Source organism: Squalius cephalus, assembly GCF_949319135.1.
Source record: "Squalius cephalus genome assembly, chromosome: 3".
Lineage (NCBI taxonomy): Eukaryota > Metazoa > Chordata > Actinopteri > Cypriniformes > Leuciscidae > Squalius > Squalius cephalus.
This window is the reverse complement of record NC_137124.1, coordinates 28,357,985-28,377,824: the sequence shown is the minus strand read 5'-3', so window position 1 is coordinate 28,377,824 and position 19,840 is coordinate 28,357,985. Positions and strand designations below refer to the sequence as shown.

General features: G+C 37.0%; 1 protein-coding gene and 1 long non-coding RNA gene across 7 annotated transcripts in view; one reads left to right on the top strand and one right to left on the bottom strand.

Moving 5' to 3' along the window:
- Positions 1–4,435, bottom strand: part of LOC307156510 — a 34,370-nt gene extending 29,935 nt beyond the window's left edge. The window contains exons 1-2 of one of the 3 annotated variants that reach the window (XR_013820722.1): positions 4,265–4,435; positions 346–410 (exon numbers count right to left, since the gene is read on the bottom strand). This is a non-coding gene — a long non-coding RNA (uncharacterized lncRNA). The other 2 variants (XR_013820723.1, XR_013820724.1) reach the window with 2 other exon arrangements.
- Positions 4,436–10,827: 6,392 nt separating this feature from the next.
- The window catches only part of rbm33a (RNA binding motif protein 33a), a 60,603-nt gene continuing 51,590 nt past the window's right edge, over positions 10,828–19,840 (top strand). For all 4 annotated transcript variants that reach the window (XM_079865635.1, XM_079865633.1, XM_079865634.1 and 1 more), the window contains exons 1-5: positions 10,828–11,011; positions 12,807–12,888; positions 17,102–17,153; positions 17,432–17,505; positions 18,878–19,145. In XM_079865635.1, the coding sequence (XP_079721761.1) occupies positions 10,993–11,011; positions 12,807–12,888; positions 17,102–17,153; positions 17,432–17,505; positions 18,878–19,145 (495 nt within the window). In that variant the 5' untranslated portion in view covers positions 10,828–10,992. The remainder of the gene's footprint in view (positions 11,012–12,806; positions 12,889–17,101; positions 17,154–17,431; positions 17,506–18,877; positions 19,146–19,840) is intronic.

Sequence of the window (19,840 nt, the reverse complement as noted above, 5' to 3'; positions counted from 1 at the left end):
TTTTTTTGTTTTTTTTTTACCTGTCCATTAATTAACCTGTCTAATCATTATGTTCAATGAAGAAATCAGTTAGAAATTTGTATGAGACGCGAGTACTGGAAATGATTGGTGTGCCAAGCTGAAAGTGCGATTACTCAGCAACATTTCAAATGTCACATCTGACAAAGAAAAACAGACTCATTTCGGTTAGCATTAGCCTCTCTGATGCACACTCATCAGCCTGCAGGCTTTCATAATCGCACCTTTGCACACATCTCTGCATTCCTGCCGTTCCACCTCTCTCTCCATGACATGCCCAAAAGTGCTTCACAGAGTACTGGGTGGGAAATGCCCTTTTAAACCTACCGTCAGCACGGCAGCACAAGTCCAGAACACCGGTTTCACCTTTAAGTGTAGCTGAATCCTCCTGCCTATAAAGAAAGCCCAAACACAAAGAATTCAAATTAATAAAAGTTAATATAAATAAATAAAGAAGTAAATATCTATCTATAAATATATACATATATTCACTTCAATTGACAGACCTGCCGTTATATTGAGTGTATACTTTACAAATATTATCACAATTAAATTACATACATTTTTATTCCATATTTAATTTAAAAACCTCGTAATTTTTATCATGTTCAATAAATATGAAATCATATCAGATGGCTAAAGCAATTTATACCGTTGTGCAAGGATAAAACATCTGATAATACTTGAAATAGATACTAGTAGAATAAGAACATAATTCCATCAACAGGTTGTTGATGTGGACAACAATTTTTCATTTTCCAAAACATCAACCAAACGTTTGACGGTCCTGTGAGCTAAACCAACATGCTTACACTTACACACACAGCTTGATCAGTTGAACCATGACATGGAGTACTGAGGTTGGACACAGATAGGCCTGTAAGGTGAACTGATATTCAGAAGTGTGCAGCGGCGCATTTATAATACCATCAAACATTACAATAATGAAAGCTTCAAAATGAACACGTATGTGCTGAGCTGCTCAAATTGGTAGAAAGTATCTGTAAATCAGTGTGCGCTGAAGGCAACAAAAATACTTAACCAACAAACAACAGATTTCTTTAAGCGTCTCATAGTGAGCCACACCTCTTCTAGATTGTTTGTGCCTCAAAATTGAATATACTCTATTTAAAAAATACAAAATAACAGATACCCATAACAAAAAAAGCATAAACACAAAAGCTTATTTGTAAAATTACTACGATTAAAACAGGAATAATTCAGTGCTTAATTTCATTAGTCTTTTGCCTACATACTGCAAAATGCAAAAATCTATTTAAACTTGCATGTGTTATTTTAGCAAATTGTATCTAAGATAACAGAAGCTTTCACAGCACAGTATATCTAAAAACGATTCTGTAATTAGTTACTAAGCTTTTGTTTGAATGGAACTCTTGCTTTCTGTTAATCATTATATACACAAGACATCGCAAAATAAGATTCTTAAAATTCTAAATATATATTTTCATGTCTCATATAAAGTATTTTTTTAATCATTGCGTCATACGCAAACAGAACTTATAAAACCTAGATGCCATCTACTACAACAAGAATTACGAAATTTCTCACCATAACCTTGTGTGACCTTCAACGATTAGGTCTAGCCTACTTATTTTATTTTGCACTTGTTATTTCTTTGTGCTTAGATAATATAATTAATTATAATTACATATCATATGCACCAGTGAAGGGAAGACAAGGATTTTTTTAAGTATACATTTATGTCTATTCACTTATTGTAACTTGTCATAATAAGATTTTAGCTTAGATGGTTTTTATTTTATTTTATTGCACAACACCTCTGGGATAGGGCATGATATCATCCAGTGAGTGCAGGGTCCCAATTTCTCTTGCTGAGATGCTTTACACGCACTCAAAACATGATATAAAGGAGGGACCACTATAGCTACCAATGTATATCCTTGGGCCTCCTGTGAAGCAGCCATCTTGTTTTGAATATGACTGAAAAGCTGAGACCTATGACTGCATATTTTATAACAAAATCAAAGAGAGATGTCTCTGTCTGCTTTAAAACTATGAATGCATGAGCATGCAAAGCCAAGCCACATGGGCAACAGATTCATGGTGCCTTTTCAAATCTGGACCAATATGAACAATCGGTCAAAAACGGCAGCTTTTTAATTTAAGAAAGAAAGCAGACCTATTCTAACACTCAAAAAACTTCAGACCGGTAAATGCAAAGTTAAGTTAAGAAATGACTAATCTGCAAGACAGCATGGAAGCCCGTTAGCATATCTGAAATGTTTTGGTCTGCACACCACAGATGAACCCTGACACATTTTGATTCACATTCATGATTCTAATCTTGATAAAGAAAATATAATGCCAGAATCAACTGATACCTTTTACATACAGCAAGGAAATATGGTATCACAAAAATATGATCGAAATAGGATTAAAAAAAGCCTACTTAAGAAAACGCCTCGCTATAAACGTAATCATTAAATAGTAAATAAAGGGGAACCTTTTACTCCACTGAATATTTCTCAGTGTTTTCTGCAGTCAATAACTTTAGACAATAAGTCTTAGTCATACAACAAGATATAGAATATTTTTACTATTATTTGCCGATGAAAAAAATGCAGTTTATTAAACACCTTGACCTTTTGTGGTAGGGCATGTTGTCACATTACATGGGGTACATTGCAAAGAACATTAAACAGCCTATTACTGACTGTTCAACAAAAAACAAAAAAATTATGAAACTCATAAGAATTTAACAGCAAACATTAACATGTTAACAAACAAAAATAGCAAACCATTGTTCTGATTAACAAAGAGGCTATGGCAATTTCTAAATTGTATAAATTTGTATACATTTTCAAAATGTAACAACATGCCCCAATATAAATGGGGCAACTTGCCCCAACTTAACATTTATGAAACATGATAAAAATTCCTGAGAAAAAAGTCAACCTTTCATTCAAATAATAGCAAATTATCTGTTAATTATTTGTCTGAATTTATGCCAGTATTCTGTTCACTTCAGCCAACCGCTTATATGATGATACTAGGAATTTAAAATCCACTAAAATACTAAAACACTATGTTTGAAATCAACATACAAAAAAAGAGATAAGTTTGTTTCATACAACTCTTGACTTTGCTCCAACTATAGCCTCCCTCTTCCCTGTATTTTTGTCGGGTGGATAAAGTCAACGAGTTGCATTTTGTATTTATGTGGGGACTTATGATACATTTTTATTTAAATAGACAAATGTATAGCATTAGTTAACTTTTGTGTAATATATTCGCTATTAGGGAACGAACCATTTTTGGACGATACCATCCAAGCGCGTAACAGAACTGTCACTGACACCGGTTGCGAGCTGTGACCGCCGGAGATATCAAGACTAGAAAACAAGTTAGCGCCATCGTATGATACAGACACTGAAACGCGTAAAGAGCTTTTGGCGGGTTTTTTATTATTATTTTGTAGTAGTTTTGCCACATATATTTAATGTCTAGCCTATGTACTGTCGCTAGACTAACCAGTTCTTTACCTCAAATAGCCAACATTTTTTTTCAAAACAGTCTTAACGCAACTCAGTCCTCCACCGCAAGCGGAAACTTCACACACAAAGACGGGCCTTAAATTGCGGATAAACAGCAGACGACTTTACGCATAGCTGCGTGATCTTTACCGTGCTGTACAGACCCCTGGCACGCTGATATTCACTCTGTTTTGGCATCTCGAGTTCATGGGGTTAATGAGAAACCGTGCTCACGTGAGCACAGGTGCGTCATCTGTCTGAAGAGATGATCGCGATAAACTCTTTCTTCATCCCGCCGAACGACATGCGGTAACATGTAATCACATTAAAATGACCACCCTGCATCCGATCAGCGGTTCACATGCGTCGTCTTGTTTGCTATGATTAAGCAACATCGCACACAGTTAAGTACTAGCTAATATATTCGTGAACAACACAATCACCATAACAACGGCAGACTGCATTAGACAAAAAGATTTGCGCCCCGCCACGATCGTCTTACCTGTGAATTAATGAACTGTCTGTCTGGTGAAAAACATGGAATAAAACTTTGAAATGCGCTACAATAGAATCTAGTTGTCAAGCTACGAAATGACTACAGTGTTGGATGATTGTAAAATTCCGCTCTGTCTCCCTTTGTTTTTCTAATGACTATGAGCGAGACTCTGGATAAACTCCATCACCATTTTTATCAGTTTCAGACAGACTCCAGACACTCTCTGGCCACTTACGTGTCGTGCACTGTCTGCGCAGCGCGTTCACGAGCGTCGGCGCGCCACAGACTGACAAGCACCAGACCAATGGCGTCCCGAATTTGAGCATGATATCCAATAACAACAGCCCAAAAAATGATAACCTCTGAATGACTCCCCCGGATGGATGCAGAGAGAAAATAATCTTTAGGAAACGCAGTCAAAGAATGGTGGGGATGAATCAGGTTTATCATGCAGATATTGCTGATATGGATCTCTAAACTCTTGAATCGGATGTAAAATGCAAACGGCATTCTAGAATTTGTTAGCTACTCTGCACGCGACCGTATGGCTTTAAATCATTTCCTGCATTACATCACAAAAGGATAACATTTTTAATAAAATAGAGTACTGTTTAATATATGCATCCAGTTTAGATAGGTGCATTTTATTTGAAGAAAACCATAAAAGTAAAAATATAAATAGTTTATATATGCTATAACAGTATTGCAGGGCATATTCATTTCATAGTAATACAAAAAAGAGTATATGATTAATAAAGTGCTTCGGTTTGATTTTTGGTTCTTAAGCCAATTCACAGGAATTGGCTATAAGCAGATACAAACTTTGTGTTTTTAAAACACTTTATTCTTTGATCTTAATATACTGACTGATGAAAGAACTGCTTACGATTTAAAACCATTGAAACACTAATGTTTTTCACTAGTATTTCTTTCCAGTATATAGGTCTATAGTTTTAGTAGGCCTAGGCTATATTAAAAAGAGAGTTGAGTAAAGGATAAAATGTAACCTTTTCTTTATATTTCTGTTTTTTATAGACTATGAAAGAGTAATGCATATAATACACTCAGTGAGACACTGCAGCTGCCAAGGTTCTTTAGGAAAAAAATTAAATCATTATGAAAAATGAATTCCCACTTTATTGGAACAATTTACCGGTAGTTCATTAAATGCATTGCCAACTATGAAATACAGTTACTTGCACTTTCTCATGTTCTATGCACAATTTCAAAAAGGTTTTTATTTTCTGTTAAATGAAATGATACAGGTAAAGTGGGCCATTTAAGCTTGAATGTACTGTGCTCAATGGGTTCACTTCGTTCACTTTCAGAGCAAACAATGCATCTTTAATTAAAGGGACACTGGTTATTAAAATCTGGTAAGATTTTCATTTCTTATAAGGTTGCTCACTGAATGTAAACAAATATTATTGTGACAGTTCTTTTTTTGACTGTTACAGTTAACAAGGAATAAAATGCAAAGAATAGTTTTCTTGTAAGTTGTTTAAATATTGCTGGCCAAGTTAAATAAAGTGGGCCAGTGTGGATTAAGCATAGGCGATCTTTAACCTTTCATTATACTCAAATTCAGTAAATAAATTGACATTGACTGCTTATTTTATAGTTAATCTACTTTTTTAGAAAACAGAAATGAGTGTGCAATCAGGAAATTCAAGTCAGAGATGGAAGAAAGGAAAGAGAGAGCAGAAAGGAAGACGAGGCATGAAATTCAATCTGTGGAGTGTAAAAAGGAGAGGAACAAAATGGCCCTGTTTACACCTGGTCTTAAGATGTGTTTTGGTCGATCGAATCAAAAGTGGACTACGCTAAGTACAGGTGTAAACGGGGTCTAAAACGTTTTGAGCTTGTCCACTTTCGACCACTTCCAGAGGTAGTCGAAAACGCACACTCACAGCGTTCGGCGTGGTCTTGCAGCGAGTTGGCTTTTTGGGTTTGTTAAATATGCTGTTGAATATGTTTGTTTGATAAGTACGTGTTAATAAATGATGTGTTTTTAATTGGTATAGCTATACCTTGCAAATAACACATTATGGCCCAGTTTCACAGACAGGGCTTAGAATAAGACAGGAGTAGGCTTTAGTTAAGGCATTCAAGTAGCTTTAATAAACGCGCCTTAGAAAAAAACATTACTGGTGTGCATCTTGAGACAAAACAGTGGCATTGATATATATTAAAGGGGTCCTATTATGCTTTTCCACTTATACAACTTTAGTTAGTGTGCAGCTGCTGTTTGAGCATAAAACAAGATCTGCAAGGTTACAAAGCTCAAAGTCCACTCCAAAGGGAGATCTTTTTGTTTAACAGAATCCATTTTCCAAGAACAACAACGAACGGCTCATTTGGACTACAACGTGATTTTTTTGGATCTTATGAAATAATCAAATAATCTCCGCCCATGGAATACGTAAAAAGGGGACGACATTAGAGAAGACAGTGTTGTTGCAATAACAAAGATACACTGTTTTTTACACAACATTTCCAAGACTAATTTGTTTGACCTTCCTAAGGCTGATGAACTTAGAGTTATTAAAATTATTTTAAAAACTGTTCCTGAACATTATAACCCTAAAGTTTATCTGTGCGTAGCACATTTTATGGAGAACAGCTTTCTGCTTTCTGTAGCTTTTGTAAGCTCTTTTGTAAGACGGTTCACCGCTCCTTGGGAAAACTAACCATGGTTTTGTGACTGATTACTGTTTGTATTACATTAGTTTTCCAACAAATATCACGATTAAATGATGAGAAAAAAAAACGAAAAAAAAAAAAAAACGTACCACTCTGGAACGTCCTGTGAAATCCTTGCTTGCAAAGTCTGTGCATGAAATCTACTCTGCACGATCCTCTTGTTCGTTAAAGGAACACGCCGACTTTTTAGGACTTTAGCTTATTCACCGTATCCGCAGAGTTAGATTAGTCCATACATACACTTTTCATCTCCGTGCTTGCCATAACTCTGTCTGACGCGCCCACCGCTAGCCTAGCTTAGCACAAAGACTGGAGGTAAATGGCTCCAGCTAGCATACTGCTCCCAATAAGTGACAAAATAATGCCAACATTTTCCTATTTACATATTGTGATTTGTATAGTCACAGCGTGTACAAATAACAAGGTCACATGAGACACAGCCACCATCTAACCGTATACATCCTGGCGAAGCACTGCTACTTCTGCGGAGTGATTTACTCCAACTCTGAGCGAACTCTCTGCTCCTCACCATGGGGCTTCTCAGGTGCTGTAAATAGGAAAATGTTGGCATTATTTTGTCACTTTATTGTGAGCAGTATGCTAGCTGGAGCCGTTTACCTCCAGTCTTTGTGCTAAGCTAGGCTAGCGGTGGGTGCGTCAGACAGAGTTACGGCACGCACAGAGATGAAAAGGGTATGTATGGACTTATCTAACTCTGGGGGATACGGTGAATAAGCTAAAATCCCCAAAAGTCGGCGTGTTCCTTTAACATTGTCAGGGTCTGAATCGGGCTCGAATTGGCTTGAAATTTACGCCATCCTCAATATTTACACTATAGCAGGTTAGTTTCTTCAGAGGTGTTCAGCACATGTATGCGTGACCTATTGATGAGGCTCCAGTGGGCGTGACAAATTGCACACATTATATAGTTATATTGATATTTATTACATGGCTTGGCTGAATTCCAATGTAGAATGCGGCCTGTTATTTCTTGATAACAGACCGCTGCGAACTATAACACACCGTTGCCATGAAAAACAGCGCGTTGCTATGGACGCGGAACAGACTATTTTCTTTAGCAGAAGCAACACAATCATTTTTAAATCAATAAACTCCTTTTTAAATCAATAATTTGTGTCAAATTATTAATTTATTTTGTAAGTAGCCATGTAATAAGCGGAATAATGTATATCAACCCCTTCAGGCTGATTCAAGACAGTCTGTCGGGGTTGTTATTCGCCTCGCTATACATTATCCCAAAGCGCTATTCTATTAAAATAAAGAAATGTTAATTTTATCATAATATATAGCTATATAATTCTCATTTCACACATTGTTATTCTGCATTCAGACTTATTTTTTTTGCAACTGGACGTTTTCTATGCTATAATGTATTTCTATAATAAAAGACATATATATATCTTACCTTTCAAGCAATATGGAAGCAAAATGACTAAACAAAAAATAAACTTATACAGCCATGCTATCTTTGCAAGCACATACTGTATTTAGAATAATAGCCTTTCATTTTATTATATAATTAGCATCAAACAAACGACAGCCTAGTCTTAATCACAGCGATTAAAGATTATTAAACGAAAATATTGAAAAATGATTGCACAACCACCAAATAGGAGGCGAAAAACCGGGACAATCAGATTTTTTTTCTGTTGTTGTTGGGGGGGGGGGGGGGGGGGGGTTTTGCATGATTTTCCAGCACTGTTTTTCCTTTATATTTAACTGAAATTTTTAACTCTAAAAAAAAATTATCTTGCAAATAAGTGTATTGTGATTGTCAAAACATTTTAGTAACTAAACTGAATTGTATTAGGTTTAGTGACAACATGTTACAATGTTTATATGGTACAATTTCTGGTAAGATACGTTTTTTATTATTGCTTGAAACAAATTTCAGGATTTCAATTCAGTTCAATTCTTGTGATTTGATTTAATTGACTGATTTGGATAAATATTAGAAGATAGGCATTAATTTTTCTCAAGAAAAAAATCTCACCTAATGCTGTAAACATACAGAGAGCCTTATCAGCGGGTAAAATTATTTAAGGTTAAAATAACTTTATTTAACAAATTAATTATAATGCATTTTTTTATTATAATAACAACTTTATTTAATGATAAGTAAATATAATAAATATGTAATATAGTAGCCTATGTTTAGCAAAATACTCTCTATAGCTCTTTTTTTCTAGCTAACTAACGTGCTATAGCCTATTATGGTCATCAAATGGCTTTCCTGAGGTAAATGTTATGTGACAATTGTTCTCCAGCTGTTTTATTGACCCTTTCCGCGGTTGAAAAACACTGATTGATCGATATTATGTATGATGAATATACATTTCGGTAAGTTGTACGTTTTATTTTAACATTGTTCATTCGTGTTTATTTACTATTAGCTAGAGGTGATCAGTTCACGTGCCGCTAGGGATCTTTCACGTCACATTTACAAACGCCAAAACGGTGTTTATTGTTTGAATTTCGTAATAAAATTGACAGAATCTGAGAGCTGAGATTTTTTTATATCATAAGTAACCTGCTCTGTCTAGTCTGTCGGTCTCCGTGTCCTCTTTGCTTCGCGATTTTTCTGTGCGTGAGAAGGGTTAATTGCGCGTGGCAACTCTGCAGTAACAGTAGAAGGAAACGGTTTGAAACCAGGAAATTCTACTTTAGAAGTACATTTTAACAAAAAACCGGGACAATTCGTGTCCCGGGAAAGAATATTAATTTTCCGGGACTGTCGCTCAAAAAAGAGAACAATCCCTGGAAAACCGGGACGGGTGGCAACCCTAATGTAAATCAGCATTTAACAAAAGAAAAATAAAGAAGTAAGTTAACGTTAGCAGAAAAATAAAGAAGTAAGTTAACGTTAGCAGCTAGCGCGATTTTTCTTAGCGTCCGTTTCCACGGTGACTCGTCGATTCGACGCTCTGTTGAGATTGAGAATGTCTGGTGTGTTGTTAACCATGAACATACTCTAAATTGGATGAACTTACTCCTGAACGCGATTTTGGAACCAGCATACCTCGGGAAAGTTTGGTTTAATTAACCGAAGAGTTGACGGTGGAGGGGCGGGACATTTCCAGAACACACGCTGCCAATCACAACACACTGGGCCAGCTATCCAATCACAGCGCATTTCGAATTTCGGAAGGAGGGGCTTCATCATCAACTTGAACCAGCGAGCACTCAACCATAGCACTCAACAGACCGACCGGTTTATGACATCAAAGTACCGCGAGAGCGATTCAAAACCATACTGAGTCGTCTGTTCTCTAATCGCTCTCGCGGTACTTTGGTGTCATACACCGATCGATCGGTCTGTTCTGTTGTGTGCAGCGCTGGTTCAAGTTGAACAAGCCTGGAGTGGAGTGTTCGACTTCGAGCCAGACTGAGGAGAGAGGGGTGCTGTAATAATGTAAAATATGTGAAAGATAATGCGTTTTTTGAACAATCAAGCATGAAAACATATTCTAGTACACCCCAAAAACACAATCAAGACTTTATAAAAGGGCATAATAGGACCCCTTTAAGATATGTAAGTGCAAGTTGCTTTCAGTAAAAACAGCTCAACCATGCATCTTAGTCTCAGACTAGCTTACGCCTGTATTCAATTTGAAATACAATAGCTGGACATTAAAGTTAACAAAAGTAATAAAGAAAAGAAAAAACATCTCTATCTAAAGTATACGTTTAACAAAAAGTGGCCCACTTTTCCTGCATTCACCCAGTATGAAGCAAGAAATGGCTATCTGCATCTGCTATATAGTTACTATAGATCTTACTTGACATGATCATCTGTCACCTCAGGGTTTACTGTATCTATAACTGAGACTAAAATATTCGCTCTGACCCTCTTAACAACCATCAATCAATAAGCCAAGTATTGAGGCAGAATTTTAAAGGATGCATTTCTGAATACAGCAGTTAATGTAAATAGCCCTATACAAATACAATTTAATTGGTTTATGTCGCGCCATTTTAAAATATGTTTAAGAAAGTTAAAACTAAATACGTCAGGCTAGTCTGAACCGTTAGCACTTCCCCTCCTTGCAGTTTCATACCCATGATGCAGCGCGGCTCATTGTGGTCGCCATGATTCTTGTGCAGATGTTGTCAGAGCTCAGACTGAGGAGATTTCACGCTAAGCTATCGGCCTGAAGCGCTGCACTTAAACCAGTTTCAATGCACTCATCGACGTTATAGAGATACCAGAGTCTCCAAGATAACATACAGTCTTGGGTTATGGCGACCAATGTCGGGGGTATGATATATATGTCATATTAATTTACACTTAGTTTAGCTCCCAGCTAGCGGTAACGAGTTAGCTGCTTTTGTTCCATAATTTGATGAGCTTCTAATGTCTGCTGTTGGTTTACAGATTGAGCTCAGTTTACTTTTATGCCACGACTATCTGTTAGGTTTTTTTATTGCTATGGTGTGTCATATTGATGGTCGTGAGTCATGACCAGACGTGCATTTACACATTTCTATTCATTTGAGGTTGCTAACTAGCTAGCTGAAGGGTTAAAATGAATGCGTTTCCTGTGTGTATTTATGCAAAAATGCACCATAAACATCAAAATTATTAGTTATCCGTTGCATTTTTGCATGTTTATGGTGGTTGAAGAATTGTTCGTGTAAAGTACAATTAGGTTGTGTCTAAATTAGTTAACTTACGTAATCATTTCTAGTGCTGTCTCCACAGACAGCGGGACTGTTGTTTTAACCGTGCCGTAAGATACAAATAATGTATTTTTAGAAAATCAAGTATTTAATCACAACTGGACTGTTTTGTCTCTCGTATGTGTTTATATTTTAAATATAGTCGTGGTTGTAGATAAAATGGGTATTGTAGTAATTTATTATTGAAAGAAGTTCATGTTGTTTTTCTATCAGTTAGTGAGTAACGTTAGTGATCCCCTCAACTTGTCAATCATACAATACCACTGCCGTCTGCACAGATGCAAATACGATTTTAATGCTATTTTCTTGTCCAATAATTTATTTGGGTTATAAACACAGGAAAATGTGCTGCTTTAAAAGTCACCATGAAATCAACATTTATTAATCTTATTGATTTTTATATTGCATTACTTATTATAATTGATATAGCTGTGCATATCTAGTTTTTCTTTTTAAATTCATGTGCCCTTTTACTCTTTAATCAAAATTTCTTCCCTTATGTGTATACTGGTGTGAGGGCGGGACAACCTGTCACTCAAATGAGATCACAGCAATACCTAACAACTACGATCTAATAAATTCCTGATGGACAAAATCAAGTCCCGCCTTACATTTTTTCTTGTATGAGAAGCTCTGATATATGTCACAATAGGAAATAGAAGACTATTGCAACTTCCATTTCATACAGTAACTCAGTGAACAAATCTGCTGTCTATTAGAACGTAAATATGCTAATAACTGCAATCTTGCAGTGGCTTCTTCCAAATAACATCTGTACTGGTTACGTTTCGAAATGTTTTTTTGTTTTTTTTCCTGGAATAATGAGCTTCTGATAAAGAGTTGTTACTACTATTTTATTAAAGTGAAAGTTCACCTCAAAATGAAAATTCTGTCATTTTCTCACCCTCATGTCGTTTCAAACGTGTAGCCCCTACGGCCTACTTTATTCTGTGGAACCTAAAGGAAGATCTCTTAAGAAATATCTTTGTGTTTAACTATATAATGGTAGTCAGTGGTCAACAAAACTGTTTGGTTTGAAACATTCTTATATATACATATATATATATATATAATTAGTGTGTGTGTTCTGCAGAACAAAGTAAGTCATATTTATATGACATAGTTTTATAATGACACAAAATAAAAATGGACTGTCCCTTTAAGATTAGAGTCATTCTTCAAAGACTAGTGTATTTCCTTCAACGGACAAACCTAAGATCTCAAGCACAAAACTTTGAGATGTTATTATTATGTGCAAGTTCTGAGCATGTACTATTATTATTATTATTATACAGATTACACATGAAATTTAATGTTTTATATTTATATGATAATAAAAGATGAATGTGCTTTGTTCTCTTGTCTGTATGTAGATGATGACTTTGATGAATACGATAAGCCTGGTGCTGAAAGGTCAAGAAGACGGAGAGGAGAAGATGATGATGACTTGGAGAGGTAAGTCTTAATCACTGTCCCATTGCTGGCTCAGTTTTGCTCTGCACGTTTCATTTCTCTATAATGCAGAAAGAAAAAGATGAGTAAAAAAAGAATCTGTTTCCTGGACACACTTATAGCATTCCAGTATTAACATTTCATGTCATTCAAAATGGATCACAAAAGCACATCCAGAGGTTGGACAATGAAACTGAAACATTGGCTAATATAGTGTTGGAGGTTTCATCTCTATGCGCGGCGTGGTGTGCAATCTTCACAGATTTTATATTCCATCAGTAAGAGCAGAGTGTGAAGGTTGAATTAGCAGAACAATAGCACAGCTGTATATGAAATGTTGCAATCCACACAACATAATGGGAGTAGGGCTGTGTATCGGCAACAAAGTCACAATACATATCACACTATACGGCCTCGATACGATATATATCACGATACGGGTCTGCACTAAATTTCACCTCAGCAGAGTTTAGTATTACAGCTGTTTATTAACACTGCATATTATAGGGCCATTGACCGCAATATAGGCAGAGCAGGCAGTTGCCCTCTGCGTTGTCAAAGTGTGTATTGTGAAGGGCCTCGGTAGCACTGTATAATGGCATACATAGGTTTCATTGGCTACTCCCCACCAGGTACAATATTCTGATTGTTTTCTTGTTTTTTTAAACCCATAAATAATAATGTACTCATTCAAATAAATTTATATTGCAATGTACTCATTCTAATATATAAATAAATAAAAGCATATTTACATTGCTGGTAGGTTATTGCACAAATGAACACTCTCTACGCTAAAAAAAATATTTTATGTTCCAAACTAATGTGCTTTCTTCAGAATCAGAATCAGAAAGAGCTTTATTGCCAAGTGTGCTTGCACACACAAGGAATTTTTCTTGGTACTGAAGCTTCCAGTGCACATATACAAATACAAATACAACAAGAAACATAATAAAAATAATCTAGTTTAGTCAGATGTTCCTCCTGAAGTCCACTATCACCTCCACTGTTTTGAGCGTGTTCAGCTCAAGGTTGTTATAACTCCACCAGACAGCCAGCTGTTCAACCTCCAGTCTGTAAGCAGACTCGTCACCGTTTTGGATGAAATTTCAGGAGCTTGACAGAGGGGTCTTTAGAAGTGCAGTCATTAGTGTACAGGGAGAAGAGCAGTGGGGAGAGAACGCACCCTTGTGGGTGGATGTCCTGGATGTGAGTTTCCCCAGTCTCACTATCTGTTGCCAGTCCATCAGGAAGCTGGAGATCCACTGACAGATTGAGGATGGCATGGAGAACTGGGCCAGTTTGGCTGTGAGAAGATCAGGCATGATGGTATTGAAGGCCGAACTGAAGTCCACAAATAAGATCCTTGCATAAGTCCCAGGTCTGTCGAGATGTTGCAGGATATAATGCAGTCCCATGTTGACTGCATCATACACAGACCTGTTTGCTCTGTAAGCAAACTGAAAGGGATCTAGCAGGGATCCAATGATGTCCTTCAGGTGGGCCAACACCAGGTCTGTAGTCATTAAGTCCAGTGATTTGGGGGTTTTGGGGGACCGGAATGATAGTGGAGCGTTTGAAGCAGCAGGGAACTTCACACTGCTCCAATGATCTGTTGAAGATCTGCGTGAAGACTGGGGCCAGTTGGTCAGCGCAGGCTTTTAAACAAGCAGATGAGATGCTGTCTGGGCCTCAAGCTTTCCTAGTCTTCTGTTTTTTGAAGACTCTGCTCACGTCCTCCACACAGAACTTAAGCTCAGGTTGGATGGCAGGAGGGGGGAGGAGAGGGGGTGCAGGAGGTGATGGTGAATGTGTGAACTGCACAATATATCGTTTTAGCATCGATTTCGCAATGTGCGTATCCGCGGTAGTCACATTGCAGGATGTACAATGTAAAGTATGGGGATCCTAGTTGATCTGTGGTCCGTACGGTCCAACTTCACCCTGATTCAGAACGCATATGATTCGTGGATTAATTGCAAAAAAGTTTAACCATTATAGAGTGAAAGTTTATCATTTGCATGTGCAAGTCCTGTCAGTTTAAACATAAAGCGCAAGACTGGAACTCGCGCACTGTTTTCTGTACGCGCACTTAGAGCAGCACAGATAGCACGTGACCACCAAATTCAATTCTCTTCTTTTTGAGCTTGAATGGACACTTGCACCCAAAATGTAGTCAAAATGCCAATCTCTGCAAGTATCCTCATAAAAAGTTGGTTATGTGTTTAAGAGGATTGAGAAAGGAAATGTGTATCATTATAATGGATCCGTCCATTCGTCTTAAAGTGACAGCAGTCTAATATACCCGCAGATTTTTGTATCACCAATGTTAATCAAGCAACAAAAGACAGAGAAAATCACTTTGTTATTTAACAAAGATAAATTGTATTAATTATATTAGTTATATTTCATATATACAGTGAAGACTGTTATTTTACATTTATGGACCTCCTGAATACTGTTAGATGTACCTGATAAAAACATAAAACACTGCTTATTTCTTTTGTATCTTTCTTCTATTGTATTTATCTATGTTTTTAATTTGTTTATTATTTTGTGCAGATACACACTCCTACAAAATCATCCCAATCATTCTAGAATGATACATTTTTTTTTACAAATAGAGCTATTCAAATCAAATGGTGAAATTGTTTTTATATCGCAATATATTTTTTCTTTTACTTTGGTATCGCAATGTGTTTTTTTCCAATATCGTGCAGCCCTAATGTATTATAACACTTTTGCACATGGTGGCCAGGTTGAGAAAAATAAGTAGCCTAAAACACTTAGCAGATATTTCCGTATTATGCAATTGTGAAGCTCTGATAAGGGGATTACGTCTCTTTATATCAGGCAACCCCAGTTATGTTCCTCTGCGTGTCAGATTAAACCTTGTTCTAGCCTATACATTATATTCTATGAATTAATTTCAACACATTTCCACTCCGTTTTAAATACTGTTCTTGTATTCAAATTCAAAAGCATAGTCCACTGTTGTGCACATGCTGTGGAATCGATACAGAAGCAGCTGTATCAATACTCGTATCGACAAGTAGTATGTGACAATACATTGTCATATCAAACACAGCCCTAAATGGGAGACATATCAGAGGTTGTTGGTGCGCATCTCGCTGACGCATTTGTGATAAGGAAGTCTTTGGGGTGTATGGAGAGCTATGGTTTTCAGGGTAATTTTGGCAAACCACGTAGGACGAACCATATCCAACAGGAGTAACTGTCAGTGTAATAGGGAAGCTGTCTGAAAGAGATGTCCAGGCACTAACTTCGATTGTATCCAAAAAACATAAAACCACAGCTGCCCAACTCAATGCTTAATTAAATGTGCACCTCGACTCTCCAGTTTCCACTAAAACTGTCAATATTCATGCTCCGGCTGCTATAGCCAATCCTTTAGTCACTGCCAATGCCAAATGTCGGTTTCATTGGTGCCAGCAGTGCACATCTTGGGCTGTGGACAGTGTGAAACGTGTTGTTCTCAGATGAGTCCACCTTCACTGTCTTCCCCACATCCGTGGGAGTTAAGGTGTGGAGAAGCCCCAGAGAGGCTTAACACCCAGACTGTTGCTGCCAAGATTGAAGCACAGGGGTGGATCAGTGATGGTTTGGCTCACAATCTCATTGCATTCCATACTGTGCTTGATGGGTACATCACTGCCAAGGACTATTGAACCATTCTGGAGGGCTATGGTTCAAACATTGTACCCTGCCGTGTATCAGCACGGTAACGCACCAATACACAAAGCAAGACTTGTGACAATGCTTTGATGAACATGAAAGTGAAGTTGAACATCTCCCATGGCCTGCATAGTCACCAGATCTGAATATTTTGAGCCACTTTGGGGCATTTTGGAGGACTGTATTTTCCTCCACCAGCATCACATAGTGACCTGGCCACTGTTCTGCTAGAGGAATGGCTTAAAATCCCCTTGGCCTCTGTGAAGGACTTTTATCTGAAGGACATTACAAAGATGAATTGATGCTGAATTGGCCACAAAAGGAGGCCCATACCATACTAATAAATTATTGTGGTCTAAAACCAGGTATAGATTTCATTGGTTGCTGTTGGGTGTGGTGTTTGCAAAGCAGATGAAGTTGTTGCTTTAATATCTTACGTTGCTCTGCTGAAATCAGGCAATTCAAAGAGATTTATTGTGAATGGAGCATATTTTTTATTTAATACATTTTTATCAATTCGCAGTGATTTGGAGGAGGGAGACTTACTTGAAGAAGATTGGCTGTCATCCAAAAAGGTAAAGTGTTTTTCATCATTGCCTGTTTCTCTCACCTCTACACTATATCATATAATCCTCTGTTATTAACTTGTTGTTGTTGTTATGGCAGAAAGCATGGTCCTTGTTTTTTTAGTTGCTGACTTTAACATTTTTTTTAACTGATAGTAATACAGAAATAATTTCCAGCAGGTGTACTTGTCCAAGACTTAAAAGGCAGTATATGTAACAATCGCACCAAAAAGTCAAGTAGATTGAACAAGGGATTTTTCATAGGGTTTTTTTTTGTCCCTCCTCAGAACCCCTCAGAGCTGTCAGATGAGGAGCTAAATGATGACCTCTTGCAAAGTGATGAAGAGGACCAAAATACGAGGTACTCAAACACTACAATAAAATCCTAGGCACTGCAAAAATCCATCCATTTTTAAATGACAATGTTTAGCTGTTTTTAATTACTTTATTGAGGGCCTTTATATTTTTTTTCAAACGCAGATTGGATGGTTTTTACAAGACTTGGAAAAGTCCCTAATACTGCGAGAATTTTTTAGGTGTTGTATACAGAATTGGTTTTAACAGATATACTATTTATATTGTTTTTAATGTTTGCAAGACAATGGTCATATGAGAGAGTCTTGGTGTGCCCTGTGCTACATATAGATTAAAATGGCTTGTTTTAGAAGAATGGAATGACGCGTCAATGTAAACGATTACGTAAATTTTGCGTGGAATGCGTCGATTCGTTGCGCTGTTTATGCTCATCCTAATGATGCCGGCTCCATTCCAAGCCGCTATTCCAAAAATATCGAGCCCGATCTAAAGTGTGGGAATTTTTTAATAAGAGACCAAATTAAATGGTGCTTTGCACGCTCTGTAAAACTGAAATGGCCTACTAAAGTACACCACAGCATCACAATGTCTATGCTGGAGCATCTGAACATCCAGCCCGGGTCTCTCCTACCTCAATACAACGAGACGACAGCGCAAGTCTTTGGACTATTATTGTGAAATTTAAATCCAAAGGATTAATTGACTACTCAGAAAATAAACAATAGATTAACCGGAAAAAATAACTGTTAGATCATTCAATTTAATTATAATAAAAATAGTAATAATTGATAGATTAATTAATTAAAAAATAATCGTTAGTTCCAGCTCTACTGTTAGGACTCTCATATACATTGTACATCAGTGTAAACAGGCCAACGTTAAGCTGTTCTTCTAAACTGGTGAAATGTAGTTTAAGTCATTACAGTTGAAGCCGCCACTTACTAAATCTGTTCTGATGTTTTTTGTTGTTTTTTTATGATGAATGGTGGAATAGTCTGCAGTATAGCCCAAAATTGCCTATATTACAAGTTTTTCTTTTTATTATTGTTGTATAGAATAATGTCAGCTCACAATTAATATAGAATGCAACACTACCTAAGCTGTTCTCTTTTCAATTTTGGGGTCAATATGGTCTTCACCCCATAATTTATGCAAAGCTTCAGTGCTCTAAAATCAATAGAGCAGTTCATCCATAACATTATTAGAGATGACATTGAACTAACTTTGACACCTTCTGCTTTAATCAAATGGCTTAATTTTTTTAATAAAAATAAGTTGTTTAAAATAACAATCTTAGGTGACACACTTTAATTCAGTCTCTAATATAGTTCTTACGGTAACAAAAGCAACATACAAATCTACAAATTCATTACTTTATTGTCCAGTGCTTAACACGTGTCTTTGTGTCTGTGGTCCAGTGGTCAGGGTGAGGCTGTGAGTTTAAATGCAACACTGGGTCTGGGCACCTCTGGTCACCTTCATGATGAAGACGTAGGATGTACTGAAAATGCCTATGAAGAGACAGAGGGGTGCCGAGCGGGCTTCTCTCATGGTGGGCAGTATGAGGCAGATGAGTACCAAGCAGGGGATGAAGGGTTGGAATACACAGAAGGCCAGAATTGTGATGAATATCAAGATGAAGTTTTGGACCTACAGATTGACGAGCCACTGGATGACGATTTTCAAGTAAGTTACACTTTTGCTTACTATATCTATTGCTTACACTCTCCATAATCCCCCACCACATTTCCTTCACATCTGCAGCCTGACAACGCATGCTTTGTGATCCTCAGGCCTCAAGGTTTTGTTCAGGGCGAGATACCTTTCACTGTCTTTGTTCAGCAGATGTCCTGCCAATCCATGCTGGCTAATAGGAAAAGCTCTCAGACAAGATCTGATAAAGTTGGCTGTATAGGTGAAAAGATTATTGACCTTATTTAAAGTGGTCTTTAGCAAGCATGACACAGGGGCATGATTGATGAGTCCTGTCCTTTCTGTACATGTTTATTTATTTATTTATTTATTTGCTTAGCTCTTAAAGAGACAGTTCATTCAAAAATGAGAATTGTCATCATTGACTCACCCACATGACATTCCAAAGCCATATGTTCATGAATCATTCAGATCAATTAATTATCTGTACTGTAACGAACAATTCCTTTATGCATCAGACAAAATTAGTAAGATGTAATAAGGAAAAAAATGGCAGTACATATTCTTAATTCAGTCCCAAGTGATAGTGTCTTCAGAAGACTGGACAGTGTCTGACCAGATTGGGTAAATCTTTAAACATGGGTCTAGGACAACTATTTACAGGTAAATATTACAGTATACAAACATCACAGACAATGGCAGATAGCGACCAAGGCAGCTCTGGCATA